This window comes from Tachyglossus aculeatus, chromosome 2, assembly GCF_015852505.1.
Source record: "Tachyglossus aculeatus isolate mTacAcu1 chromosome 2, mTacAcu1.pri, whole genome shotgun sequence".
Classification (NCBI taxonomy): Eukaryota; Metazoa; Chordata; class Mammalia; order Monotremata; family Tachyglossidae; genus Tachyglossus; species Tachyglossus aculeatus.
Genome location: NC_052067.1, coordinates 143,876,088 through 143,889,685, shown reverse-complemented (window position 1 = coordinate 143,889,685; position 13,598 = coordinate 143,876,088). Strand labels below are relative to the sequence as shown.

General features: G+C 47.3%; 1 protein-coding gene across 1 annotated transcript in view; it reads left to right on the top strand.

The window, feature by feature from the left end:
* Positions 1-13,598, top strand: part of DENND5B (DENN domain containing 5B) — a 181,663-nt gene that overhangs the window by 142,474 nt on the left and 25,591 nt on the right. The window contains exons 14-17 of the mRNA XM_038768489.1: positions 1,496-1,617; positions 3,075-3,220; positions 9,705-9,823; positions 12,056-12,243. Coding sequence (XP_038624417.1) covers positions 1,496-1,617; positions 3,075-3,220; positions 9,705-9,823; positions 12,056-12,243 — 575 coding nt within the window. The remainder of the gene's footprint in view (positions 1-1,495; positions 1,618-3,074; positions 3,221-9,704; positions 9,824-12,055; positions 12,244-13,598) is intronic.

Genomic DNA, 13,598 nt, shown 5'->3' with positions numbered 1-13,598 from the left:
GCCACGCTGCTTCTTGCACAGTGCTTCTCGCACGTCTAGTACAGTGCCTTGCACATAGTAAGCGCTTAACAAATACCATTATTGTTATTATTACGTGCTTGGGAGAGTACACTACAGCAGAATCAGCGGACACTTTCTCTTCCCTGAATGAGGTGGCCCTGGGTTAGGTGATCAGTCAGTGGTATGTATTGAGTGCTTACTGTGTGCACGGCATTCAGTCATTCATTCAGATCTATTCAGTGCTTAGAACAGTGCTTTGCACATTGTAAGCGCTTAACAAATACCATCATTGTTATTATTATTATTATTGAGCGCTCTCTGTGTGCAGAGCACTGTACTAAGCGCTTGGGAGAGTACAAGAGAGTCAGTAGATAAGTTCTCTTGATACTACCAGTGTTACTGCCCAAGGAGCAAAAGAAACCACCAATTGGAACAACCTCCTTGCCTCATAGAGCTCGGCTTGACTTGAAGTTTGAGCAAAACTCAGAAATCGCTCGCAGAGGAAGCACTGTGTTCACAGCTTAGGAGCAAGAGGCGTTTGAGAGCGAAGGGGTCACTGCACGTGAATGCTTACTTGAGTGCTTACTGTATGCAGAGCATTGTACTAGGCGCTTGGGAGAGGACAGTATAACAATATAACAGACACATTCCCAACCACACCACTTTTTATTTGTTTATGAAGTGCCGTGGAGCCATTTCCGATTCACAGCGACTCCATGGATATGCTTTCTCCAGAACGTCCTGTCCTCCGCCGTAATCAGCAACCTTCACTAACGGTTCTTCCATTATAGTTGCTACAGTTTCTATCCTTCCGCCTCTTCCATGTTTTCCCTGGATTTTTACATTGACCAGAGCCTGATTGTAAAATTAACTTTCACCATTCCCATGCCCCTTCCTTCCCCCACCGCCGTCCAGGGGTCCCAAGTAGCGTGGTCCAGTGGCTAGAGCCCTGGCCTAGGCCCCGCCACTTGCAGCATGGCTCAGTGGAAAGAGCACGGGCTTGGGAGTCAGAGGTCATGGGTTCTAATCCTGCCTCTGCCACATGTCTGCTGTGTGACCTTGGGCAAGTCACTTAACTTCTCTGTGCCTTTGTTACCTCATCTGTAAAATGGGGATTAAGACTGTGAGCCCCACATGGGACAACCTGATCACCTTGTATCCCCCCAGCACTTAGAACAGTGCTTCACACATAGTAAGTGCTTAACAAATGCCATCGTTGTTATTATTATTATTATTATTATTATTGTCTGCTGTGTGACCTTGGGCAAGTCACTTTGCTTCTCTCTTCCTCAATTCCCTCATCTGTACAATGGGGATGAAGACTGTGAGCCCCATGTGGGACAGGGACTTCATCCAACCTTGTATCTACCCCAGTGCCTGGTGTATAGTAAGCGCTTAACGAATACCATAAAATAAAATAAAATGGTGTCGCATGTGGGTGGGCCTCTGGAGTTTGATTTTTCTGAAGCCTGGTGTTTTTCTCACCGTCTCCCAGGAAACTCTATAAGCGTTACGCTTTCTTGCGATGTGAAGAAGAACGAGAGCAGTTCCTTTTTCACCTCCTTTCGCTCAATGCCGTGGATTATTTCTGCTTCACCAGTGTCTTCACTACTATCAGTGAGTTGGAAAAAGGCACAGGGTTCTCGTGGTCCTAAGAAAGCAGGGGGATTTTTTTTTAAGGCATTATCTAATCATTTAATTCAGACTGGGCCTGCTTTTTCAAAGAGGGGATGGTGTCCAAAAAGCAATCGTGAAATCGGCCTGCGTTTGACTTTAAGGATTTTCCTCCAAGGTGAATGCTGGGTTTCTGTGCTTTGTGGTGGACTGCCATCTCCTGGAGTTATCACACAATGATATCACACAGTGAACTTTTGATTGAACCACTGTGTTTTGACAGTTGAGCGGTGTTTTCCTGACTCAGTTTGAGATTGAAAAGGGGACCCTGGGGTTAATTTAATACTAATTTAAGTGCTGCACTTGAGGATTACTCTCCCAAGCGCTCAGAACAGTGCTTTGTACATAGCAAGCGCTCAGTAAATACCGCTGAATGAATGAGTGAAAGGAGATGTGTGGGCATTAAGGAGAAGAAGAAGAATTATGGTATTTGTAAGCACTTACTATGTGCCACGCACTATGAAAGGCCGCGTAGCTTAATGGAAAGAGCCCGGGCTCAATAAATATGATTGATTGATTGATTGAGTCAGAGGTCGTGGGTTCCAATCCCGGCTCCGCCACTTGTCAGCTGCGTGACTTGGGGCAAGTCACTTCACTTCCCTGGGCCTCAGTTACTTCATCTGTAAAATGAGGATTAAGACTGTGAGCCCCACCTGGGACAGACTGATAACCTCGTATCTCCCCCAGCGCTTGGAACAGTGCTTGGCACATAATAAGTGCTTAACAAATACCACCATCATCATCATCATCATCACTGTTGTAAGCACTGGGGTACATACAAGGTAATCAGTTTGTCCCAGAGGTTCTAATCACTGGATGACCTTGGGAATGTCACTTAATTTCTGTAGGTTTCCGTTCCCTCATCTTTTAAAATGGGGATTAAGACTTTGAGCCCCATGTGGAACAGGGACTGTGTCCAACCTGATTAGCTTCTATCTACTCTGATGCTTAGAACAGTGCCTGCCACTAAAGTAAGCACTTAACAAATACCAGAATTATTATTATTATCGTTGTTATAATAATGTTGGTATTTGCTAGGCTCTTACTAAGTGCCAAGCACTGTTCTAAGCCGTGAGGTAGATACAAGGTAATCAGGTTGTCCCACGTGGGGCTCACAGACTTCATCCCCGTTTTACAGATGAGGTAACTGAGGCACAGAGAAATTAAGTGACTCGCCCATGGTCACACAGCTGACAAGTGGCAGAGCCGGGATTGGAACCCACGGCCTTTGACTCCCAAGCCCGGGCTCTTTCCACCAAGCCATGCTGCTTCAGCGCTCAGTACATTGTCTGGCACAGAATAAGAGCTTAACAAATATCAGAATTATTACTATTGGGGTGGCATTTGAGGGTTTTTTTGACGTTGTTCTGTTGAGTATGTGCCAGTGTTTTCCTTTCCAGTGATCCCATACAGATCAGTCATCATCCCAATCAAAAAACTGAGCAACGCCATCATCACCTCCAACCCGTGGATTTGTGTCTCGGGGGAACTGGGAGATACGGGAATAATGCAGATTCCAAAGAACCTTCTGGAAATGACCTTTGAGGTGGGTACTTCTCGTGTCGGTAACCACCAGGGTGAAAAACTGACTTTTAGCAACGGTTGCTGGGGCCTTTTTGCAAGAAATGGACGACCTTTTTAAAATTCAGAAAATTTGAGACCAGTTTTTTTTCTTTTTCAGAGCTGTAGAGGAGTGCTTAGGCAGGGAATGTGTCTACCAACTCTGCTGTGTTGTATTCTTCCAAGAGTTCAGTACAGTGCTGGGCACATAGAAAGCGCTCAGTAGTGGATAGAGCAAGGGCCTGGGAGTTGGAAGGTCATGGGTTCTAATCCTGGTTTCTCCACATGTCTGCTGTGACACCTTGGGCAAGTCACTTCACTTCTCTGGGCCTCAGTTCCCTCATCCGTAAAATGGGGATTGAGATTGTGAGCCCCACGTGGGTCAGGGACTGTGTCCAACCGGATTTGCTTGTACCCACCCCAGTGCTTAGTACAGTGCTTTTCACATAGTAAGCGCTTAACAAATACCGCAGTTATTAGTAGTAAATACCATTGATTGATTGCTTGGTGGTGAAGGGTTCTTTTGAGTTCGTTTGCATAAGAATCTCTAGCCTCTGAGCTCCTTGGGGGCAGGGAATGTGTCTACCAACTCCATTATATTGTATTCTCCCGAGCACTTAGTACAGTTCTGTGCACACAAGGAGTGCTCAATAAATACCGCTGATTAATTGTTGGGTTGATTGATGACTCCTCCGACCATTTTTAGAATTAGGAAACTTGAGGCTGATCTATTGCTTTTACAAAATTGTAGAGGATGTTTTTGTTGTGGAGAGGCCTTTTTCAGACTAGTGGAACCCATAGTAAGAATAAATATGGTATTTGTTAAGCACTTACAAGTATAATAATAATTATAATAATAATTATAATAATAATGGCATTTATTAAGCGCTTACTATGTGCAAAGCACTGTTCTAAGCACTGGGGAGGTTACAAGGTGATCAGGTTGTCCCACGGGGGGCTCACAGTCTTAATGCCCATTTTCCAGATGAGGTAACTGAGGCCCAGAGAAGTGAAGTGACTTGCCCAAAGTCACACAGCTGACAATTGGCAGAGCCGGGGTTTGAATCCATGACCTCCGACTCCAAAGCCCATGCTCTTTCCACAGAGCCATGCTGCTTCCCATATTATAATAATAATAACTGCGGTATTTGTTAAGCGCTTGCTATGTGCCAGGCACGACACTAAGCGCTGTAACTTGTATTTACTCCAGTGCATAGAACAGTGCTTGGCACATAGTCAGTGCTTAACAAGTATCATAATGACGATGATGATGATGGGATGGGTACAGGCGAATCAGGTTGGGCACAGTCCCTGGCCCACCTGGGACTCACAGTCTTAGTCCCCCTTCTACAGAGGAGGGAACTGGCGCCCAGAGAAGTGAAGTGACTCGCCCAAGGTCACACAGCAGACAAGTGGCTGAGCTGGGATTCGAACCCAGGTCTTTCAGACTCCAGGCCCGAACTCTATCCATTAGGCAGAAGCAGCGTGGCAGAATCTATCCAGATTCATTCATTCATTCAGTTGTGTTTATTGAGCACTTACTGTGTGATGATGATGATGATGATGGCACTTATTAAGCACTTACTATGTGCAAAGCACTGTTCTAAGCGCTAGGGGAGATACACGGTGATCAGGTTGTCCCACGTGGGGCTCACAGTCTTAATCCCCATTTTACAGATGAGGTAACTGAGGCTCAGAGAAGTAAAGTGACTTGCCCAGTGTCACACAGCAGACATGTGGCGGAGCCAGAATTCAAACCCATGACCTCTAACTCCAAAGCCCGGGCTCTTTGCACTGAGCCACACTGCTCCTCTAAGTACAGTGTGTAGAACACTGTACTAAGCGCTTGGGAAATACAAGTCGGCAACAAATAGAGACGGTCCCTACCCAAATAACGGGCTCATAGTCTCGAAGGGGGAGACAGACAACAAAACAAAACATATAGACAGGCGTCAAAATCGTCAGAACAAATACTCTATCCACACAGAAGCAGTGTGGCTCAGTGGAAGGATCTCGGGCTTGGGAGTCAGAGGTCATGGGTTCTAGTCCCGTCTCCACCACTTGTCAGCCGTGTGACTTTGGGCAAGTCACTTAACTTCTCTGTGCCTCAGTGACCTCATCTGTAAAATGAAGAGTAAGACTGTGAGCCCCACGTGGGACAACCTGATTACTTTGTATCTCCCCCAGCGCTTAGAACAGTGCTCAGCACATAGTAAGCGCTTAACAGATACCATCATTATTAGTAGAACAGTGCTTGACACAGAGCAGGTGTTTAACAAACACCACAATTATTTACTGAGAAGCAGCATGGCTTAGTGGAAAGAGCCCGGGCTTGGGAGTTAGAGGTCGTGGGTTCTTATCCTGGCTCTGCTACTGATCAGCTGTGTGACTTTGGGCAAGTCCCTTGACTTCTGTCTGCCTCAGTTCCCTCAGCTGGAAAATGGAGATGAAGACTGTGAGCCCCCCATGGGACAACCTGATCACCTTGTAACCTCCCCAGTGCTTAGAACAGTGCTTTGCACATAGTAAGTGCTTAACAAATGCCATCATTATTATTATTGTGAAGCAGTGTGGCTCAGTGGAAAGAGCCCGGGCTTTAGAGTCAGTGGGCGTGGGTTCAAGTCCCGGCTCTGCCAATTGTCAGCTGTGTGACTTTGGGCAAGTCTCTTAACTTCTCTGGGCCTCAGTTACCTCATCTGTAAAATGGGGATTAAGACTGTGAGCCCCCCGTGGTACAACCTGATCACCTTGTAACCTCCCCAGCGCTTAGAACAGTGCTTTGCACATAGTAAATGCTTAATAAATGCTGTTATTATTGTTATTATTATGATGATTATTAAGGGAGTGGGATAACAGTGCTATGCACACAGTAAGCGCTCAATAAAAATAATTGAATGAGTGAATGACCTGGTATTTTGTTCCCATCTTACAGCTCAACCAATGGCATTTATTGAGCAGAAACCGTGTGGCAGGCACTGTACTAAGTGCTTGGGAAAGCTCAGTGCAGTAGCGATGGTAGATGTGATCCCTGCCCACAACGAGCTTCCAGTCTACATGGGGGAGACAGGTGATAAAATAAATTAGAGCGAGGGGAAGTAGTAGAGTGTAAGAAGATGTACCTCTGGGCTGTGGGGCTGGAGTGAAGATCAAAGTGCTTCAGTAGTGAACGGCTAAGTGCTTAGGCAGAGCAGGAAAGAGGACGGTTGGGGAAATAAGGCCTTAATCAGGGAAGGCTTTGTGGAGGGGGCGGGATTTTACGAGGGTTTCAAGGTGGGGAGAGCGATGGTTTGTCGGTTATGAAGCGAGAGGAAGATCCCGGCCGGAGGGATCATGTGTATAAGAGGTTGGTGTCGAGACGGATGGGATTGAGGTAGGTTGGCGACGGAGAAGGGAAGCATGTGGGCTAGGTTGAAGTCGGGAATCAGGGAGGTGACGTAGGAGGGAGAGAGCTGATTGACTGCTTTAAAGCCAGTGGTAAAGAGTTTCTGTATGATGCTAAGGTGGATGGGCCACGCCTGGAGGTTTATTGAAGAGTGGGAAGATAGGGGATGAATGTTTTTTTCAGAAAAATGAACCGGGCAGCAGACTAAAGTATGGGCAGGAGAGGGGGCAGACAAGAAACAGGGAGGTCAGTGAGGAGGCTTATGCAGCAGTCGAGGTGGGAAATGCCTTAAAAACCGTATTTTTTTTCGATCAGGATATTAGCAGTTAGGATAAAGAGCAAAGCAGGGATTCTGGAGGTATTGTGACGGAACACAGGATTTTGTGACACAACATGCGGGTCGAATGACAGGACAATGCCATGATTAAGGGCTTGGGAGAAAGGAAGAGGGTGGTATTGTCTATACTGCTAGAAAAGTCAGGGGGAGGGAAGGGTTTGGGTGGCAAGATGAGGAGTTCTGTTTTGGACATGTTAGGTTTGAGGCGATGGGAGGACATCCTGTATTGAAGGCAGGAGGAAGTACAAGACTGCAGAGACGGAGAGAGAGCAGAGTTGGAGAGGTAGATTTGGGAATCAACCACATAGAGATCTTATTTAGAGCCATGGGAGTGAATGAGTTCTCCAGGGAGTGGGTGTAGATGGAGAAGAGAAGGGACCCAGAACTGACCCTTGAGGGCCCTTCCCAGATGAAGTAAAGTGGACACAGGAATAAGTGACTTGCCCAAGGCCACACAACAGACAAGTGGCGGTTGTCTAGAGTAGAGTTAAGAAGAACCCAGGTCCCCTGAGCCCCAGGCCCATGCAGTTTCCACCAGGCCACACTGCGTCTGCCTCCCCATGAAAATTTCCATTAATTTCTGGGATGGAACTAACACCAACCTTCTCACTGTCCCTCGATCTCGCCTGTCTCACCACCGACCCCTGGCCCACGTCCTGCCTCTGGCCTGGAACGCCCTCCCTCCTCTAATCCTCCAGACCATGACTCTCCCCACTTCAAAGCCTTATTGAAGGCCCATCTCCTCCAAGAGGCCTTCCCTGACTAAGCCCCCCTTTCCTCTTCTCCCACTCCCTTCTGCGTCATCTCAACCTGCTCCCTTCATTCCTCCTCCCCCCCTGCCGACCCACAGCACTTAACTGTAATTTATAATAACAATGATGGTACTCATTATAATAATAATAATGGCATTTATTAAGCGCTTACTATGTGCAAAGCACTATTCTAAGCGCTGGGGAGGTTACAGGGTGACCAGGGTGTCCCACAAGGGGCTCACGGTCTTCATCCCCATTGAGGTAACTGAGGCACAGAGAAGTTAAGTGACTTGCCCAAAGCCACACAGCTAACATGTGGTGGAGCCGGGATATGAGCCCATGACCTCTGACTCCATAGCCCATGCTCTTTCCATTGAGCCACGCTGCTTCTCTTAAGTACTTACTATGTGCCAAGCACTGTTCATTCATTCAGTTGTATTTATTGAGCGCTTACTGTGTGCAAAGCACTGTACTAAGCGCTTGGGAAGTACAAGTTGGCAGCATATAGAGACGGTCCCTACCCAACAACGGGCTCACAGTCTAGAAAGCGCCGTTCTAAGTATTGGGGTAGATACAAGCTAATCAAGTTGGATGCAGTCCCACAGGGGTTCACAGTCTTAATCCCCATTATACAGATGAGGGAACTGAGGCCCAGAGAAGTGAATGGGCTTGCCCAAGGTCACACAGCAGACATGGGGTGGAGCCGGAATTAGAACCCAGGTCCTTCTGACTTCCAGGGCCGGGCTCTACCTATTAGGCCACCCCACTTTTCTTCCACTAAGCCACACTGCTTCTAAGTGCTTAGAACAGTGATTAACTGTTTTTAGACTGTGAGCCCACTATTGGGTAGGGACCGTCTCTATATGTTGCCAACTTGTACTTCTCAAGCGCTTAGTACAGTGTTCTGCACACAGTAAGCGCTCAATAAATACGATTGATGATGATGATTAACAACATAGTAAGCCCTTTCTCCCACTTCCTTCTGTGTCGCCCTGACTTGCTCCCTTCATTCATTCTCCTTCCCATCCCCACAGAGCATATGTATAGCTCTATCATTTATTTATTCATGTATTTGTTGATTTATGTATATTAATGATAATGATGACTTTGTTAATAATAATAATGGCATTTATTAAGCGCTTACTACGTTAAGCACTTACTATGTGCCAGGCACTGTTCTAAGCGCTGGGGTAGATAGAGATAGTAGGGTTGGACACTGTCCCTGTCCCACGAGAGGGTCACAGTCTTAATCCCCATTTTCCAGATGAGGGAACTGAGGCATAGAGAAGCTGAGTGACTTGCCCAAGGTCACACAGCTGACAAGTGGCAGAGCCGGAATTAGAACGTTTGACTTTCTGATTCCCAGGCCTGGGCTCTATCCTCTAGGCTTCGCTGCTTATTAATGTCCGTCTCCCCCTCTAGACTTTGAGGTCACTGTGGGCAGGAAATATGTCTCTTCATTCATTCATCCATTCAGTGGTATTTATTGAGCGCATACTGAGTGCAAAGCACTGTACTAAGCACTTGAAAAGTACAGTAATAGAGACAGTCCCTGCCCACAACGGGTATGTTGTATTGTACTCTCCCAAGCACTTAGTTCAGTGCTTTGCACATAGTAAGCGCTCAATAAATACCATTGAATGAATGAATTAACCAACAATAGCAGTAATAATAATAATAGTAATAACATAAGTTATCCTGGATCTTTTTTTTATGGTCTTGCTTCTCTTGGGCTTTCTGAAACTGTCTTGTTTTGTTTTGTTGTCTGTCTCCCCCTTCTAGACTGTGAGCCCGTTGTTGGGTAGGGACCGTCTGTATCCGTTGCCGAACTGTACTTTCCAAGTGCTTAGTACAGTGCTCTACACACAGTAAGCGCTTAATAAATATGATTGAATGGATGAATGAATGAAAGTTTGGTGACCAAAGCAGAGTCCAAGTTAAAAAAGGAACCCGAGATTCCAGGAAGTCAAACACCGTCTCTCTTTTACCCCCCCAACAGTGTCAGAATTTGGGCAAGCTGACAACGGTGCAGATCGGCCACGATAATTCAGGACTATTAGCCAAGTGGCTTGTCGACTGCGTCATGGTCCGAAACGAAATCACTGGACACACGTACAAGTGAGTGGCTCGCTCCATCAATCGATCGGTGCTATTTATTGAGCGCTTACTGGGTGCTGTACTAAGCTCTGGAGAGAGTACGCTATAGCAGAGTTGGTGAGGACGTGGTAATGATATCAATCCATGGTATGTATCGAGCGCTTATAGTGTGCAGACCACTGTACTAAGCTCTTAGGAGGAGACAACAGAGTCTGGAGTCTTAGTGGGGAAGTAGCGTGGCTCAGTGGAAGGAGCACGGGCTTTGGAGTCAGAGGTCGTGGGTTCAAATCCCGGCTCCGCCACTTGTCAGCTGTGTGACTTTGGGCAAGTCACTTCACTTCTCTGGGCCTCAGTTCCCTCATCTGTAAAATGGGGGTGAAGACTGTGAGCCCCTTGTGGGACAACCTGATTACCTTGTATCTACCCCAGCGCTTAGAACAGGGCTTTGCACATAGTAAGCGCTTAACAAATACCACCATTATTATTATTATATTACTAGTTATCTTCCAGGAAGTTGCACAGTCCCCCAATTCCAATTGTGAATTTTGGATTAGGCAGAAATTCACTACTTATGAGAAAGAGACAGCAGGAATTTTCTTCGCTGTGGTGTGACAGCCCAGCCCAGACTTCGAATAATAATAATAATTACAGTGATGGTATTTGTTAAGTGCTCACTATGTGCCAAGCACTGTTCTAAGCACTGGGATAGATACAAGGTTATCAGGTTGTCCCCCTTGGGGCTCACAGTCTTGATCCCCATTTTACAGATGAGGGAACTGAAGCACAGAGAAGTGAAGTGACTTGCCCAAAGTCACACAGCTGACAAATGGCGGAGTCAGGATTAGAACCCACGACCTCTGACTCCCAAGCCCAGGCTCTTTCCACGCAGCCATGCTGAATCCTCATCCAAGTTCTAATCCTGGTCCTGGAGTGAAGCGGAAATGGTAAACTCCAAATAGGATAGGGACAGGGGACAATCTGATTCAGTTGTATCAACTCAAGTGGTTAACACAGTGCCTGGTACGCAAATAAGTGCCTGTCATTGATCCATCAATCGACCGGGTTTATCAGTCAATCAGTGGTATTCATTGAGCGCTTACTGTGTGCAGAGCACTGTACTAAGCGTTTGGGAGAGTACAATATAACAGAGTTAGCAGGCACTTTCCCTGCCCATTATGAACTTGAGCACTTAATGTGTGCAGAGCACTGTACTAAGCGTTTGGGAGAGTGTAATACAACAGAGTTTTAGCAGGCACTTTCCCTGCCCATAACAAGCTTGGACACTGTGTGCAGAGCATTCATTCATTCATTCAGTCATATTTATTGAGGACTTACTGTGTGCAGAGCACTGTACTAAGCGCTTGGGAAGTACAAGTTGGCAACATATAGAGACGGTCCCTACCCAACAGTGGGCTCACAGTCTAGAAGGGGGAGACAGACAACAAGACAAAACATATTAACGAAATAAAATAAATAGAATAAATATGTACAAATAAAATAAATAAATACAGTAATAAATACGTACAAACATATATACATATATACAGGTATTGCACTAAGCACATTGCACTAAGCGCTTGGGAGAGTACAATACAACAGGGTTAGCAGACATGTTCCCTGTCCATAACAAGACTGAGCACTGTACTAAACATCTGGGAGAGTGCAATATGACAGAGTTAGCAGACACGTTCTAATAATAATAATGATGGTATTTGTTAAGCGCTTACCATGTGCCAAGCACTGTTCTAAGTGCTGGGGGGGATACAAGGTCATCAGTTTGTCCCACGAGGGGCTGACAGTCTTCATCCCCGTTTCCCAGATGAGATAACCGGGGCACAGAGAAGTGAAGTGACTTGCCCAAAGTCACACAGCGGACAAGCGGCAGTGCCGGGATCAGAACCCACGACCTCTGACTCCCAAACCCGGGCTCTTCCCACTAAGCCACATCTCTGCCCGTAACAAGTGCAGAGCACTGTACTAAGCGCTTGGTCGAGTGTACTCCTTTTAGACTGTGAGCCCACTGTTGGGTAGGGACTGTCTCTATGTGTTGCCAACTTGTACTTCCCAAGCGCTTAGTACAGTGCTCTGCACACAGTAAGCGCTCAATAAATACGATTGATGATGATGATGATGATGAAAGGTGTGGAATCCTTCCGAAGCCGAACATGGTCCCGTGGCCCGAAGCGAGCAGGCCTCGCCCGAGCCCTTCCCCGGAGACGCAGTCACTTAGCCGGTTTTCCCATTCTCCGCCAGATTCCCGTGCGGGCGCTGGCTCGGGAAGGGAGTGGACGACGGGAGCCTGGAGCGCATCCTCATCGGGGAGCTGGTCCCGTCGCCGTCCAGCGAGGATCTGGGGAAACAGTGCCGGACACCGCCCCAACAGACGTCGCCCACTCTGGCCCGCAGGCTAAGCCTCACCTCTCTCACCGGGAAAGCGGCCAGTAAGTAGGCGCCGCGTTCATCCCATAGTAATGATAACAGTGATGATGTTAGTAGTATTTGTTAAGCGCTTACTACGTGCCGGGCACCGGAGTAGGCGCTGGGGTGGATACAAGCTGATCGAGTTGGACACAGTCCCTGTCATTCATTCATTCATTCAACCGTATTTATTGAGCGCTTCCTGCATGCAGGACACTGTACTAAGCGCTTGGGAAGTACAAATCGGCAACATATAGAGACGGTCCCTACCCAACAACGGGCTCACAGTCTAGAAGGGGGAGACTGGCAACAAAACAAAACAAGTCCGGTCCTGTGTGGGGCTCACGGTCTCAAGCCCCATTTTACAGAGGAGGGAACAGAGGCGTGAAGCGACTGTCACACAGCAGACAGGTGGCGGGGATGGAATTAGAACCCAGGACCTAACAACTCCCAGGCCTGGGCTCTACCCACTAGACCATGCTGCTTTTCTACTGCTTCTCACGCTGCTTCTTTTCCAATCCCATCCACTGCAAGTGCTGTTGGGAAGATCTCGCCTTTTTTTTAATGGTATTTGTTAAGTGCTTACTGTCCCCCTTTTAGACTGTGAGCCCACTGTTGGGTAGGGACTGTCTCTACATGTTGCCAACTTGTACTTCCCAAGCACTTAGTACAGTGCTCTGCACACAGTAAGCGCTCAATAAATACGACTGATTGATTGATTGGGCCAGTCACTGTACTAATCTCTAGGGTAGATCCAAGCTAATCAGATTGGATACAGTCCCCATCCCACATAGGGCTCACAGTCTTTATCCCCCTTCTAAAGAGGAGGGAACTGAGGCACAGAGAAGTGAAGTGACTTGCACAAGGTCACACAGCAGAAGAGCAGCAGAGCCAGGATTAGAACCCAGGTCCTTCTGATTCCCAGGCCCGGGCTCTATCCATTAGGCCGCACTGTCTTGCGGTGGTGCAGGTGGCAGTTGGCAGGAGCGGGATCCCGCCTCTGGAAGACGTTGGAGCCCACTGTTGGGTAGGGACCGTCTCTATATGTTGCCAACTTGTACTTCCCAAGCGCTTAGTACAGTGCTCTGCACACAGTAAGCGCTCAATAAATATGATTGAATGGATGAATGAAAGAAGCAACAGAAGTGGAAGGGAGGACAGGTATCCCCATTTTACAGTTGAGGAAGTGCGGACCCAGAGAAACGAAGTGATTTGCCCAAGGTCATGCAGCAAGCAAACGGCAGAGGTGGGATTAGAAGAAGCAGCGTGGCTCAGTGGAAAGAGCCCGGGCTTTGGAGTCCAAAGTCAGGGATTCGAATCCCAGCTCTGCCAATTGCCAGCTGTGTGACTTTGGACAAGTCACTTGACTTCTCTGGGC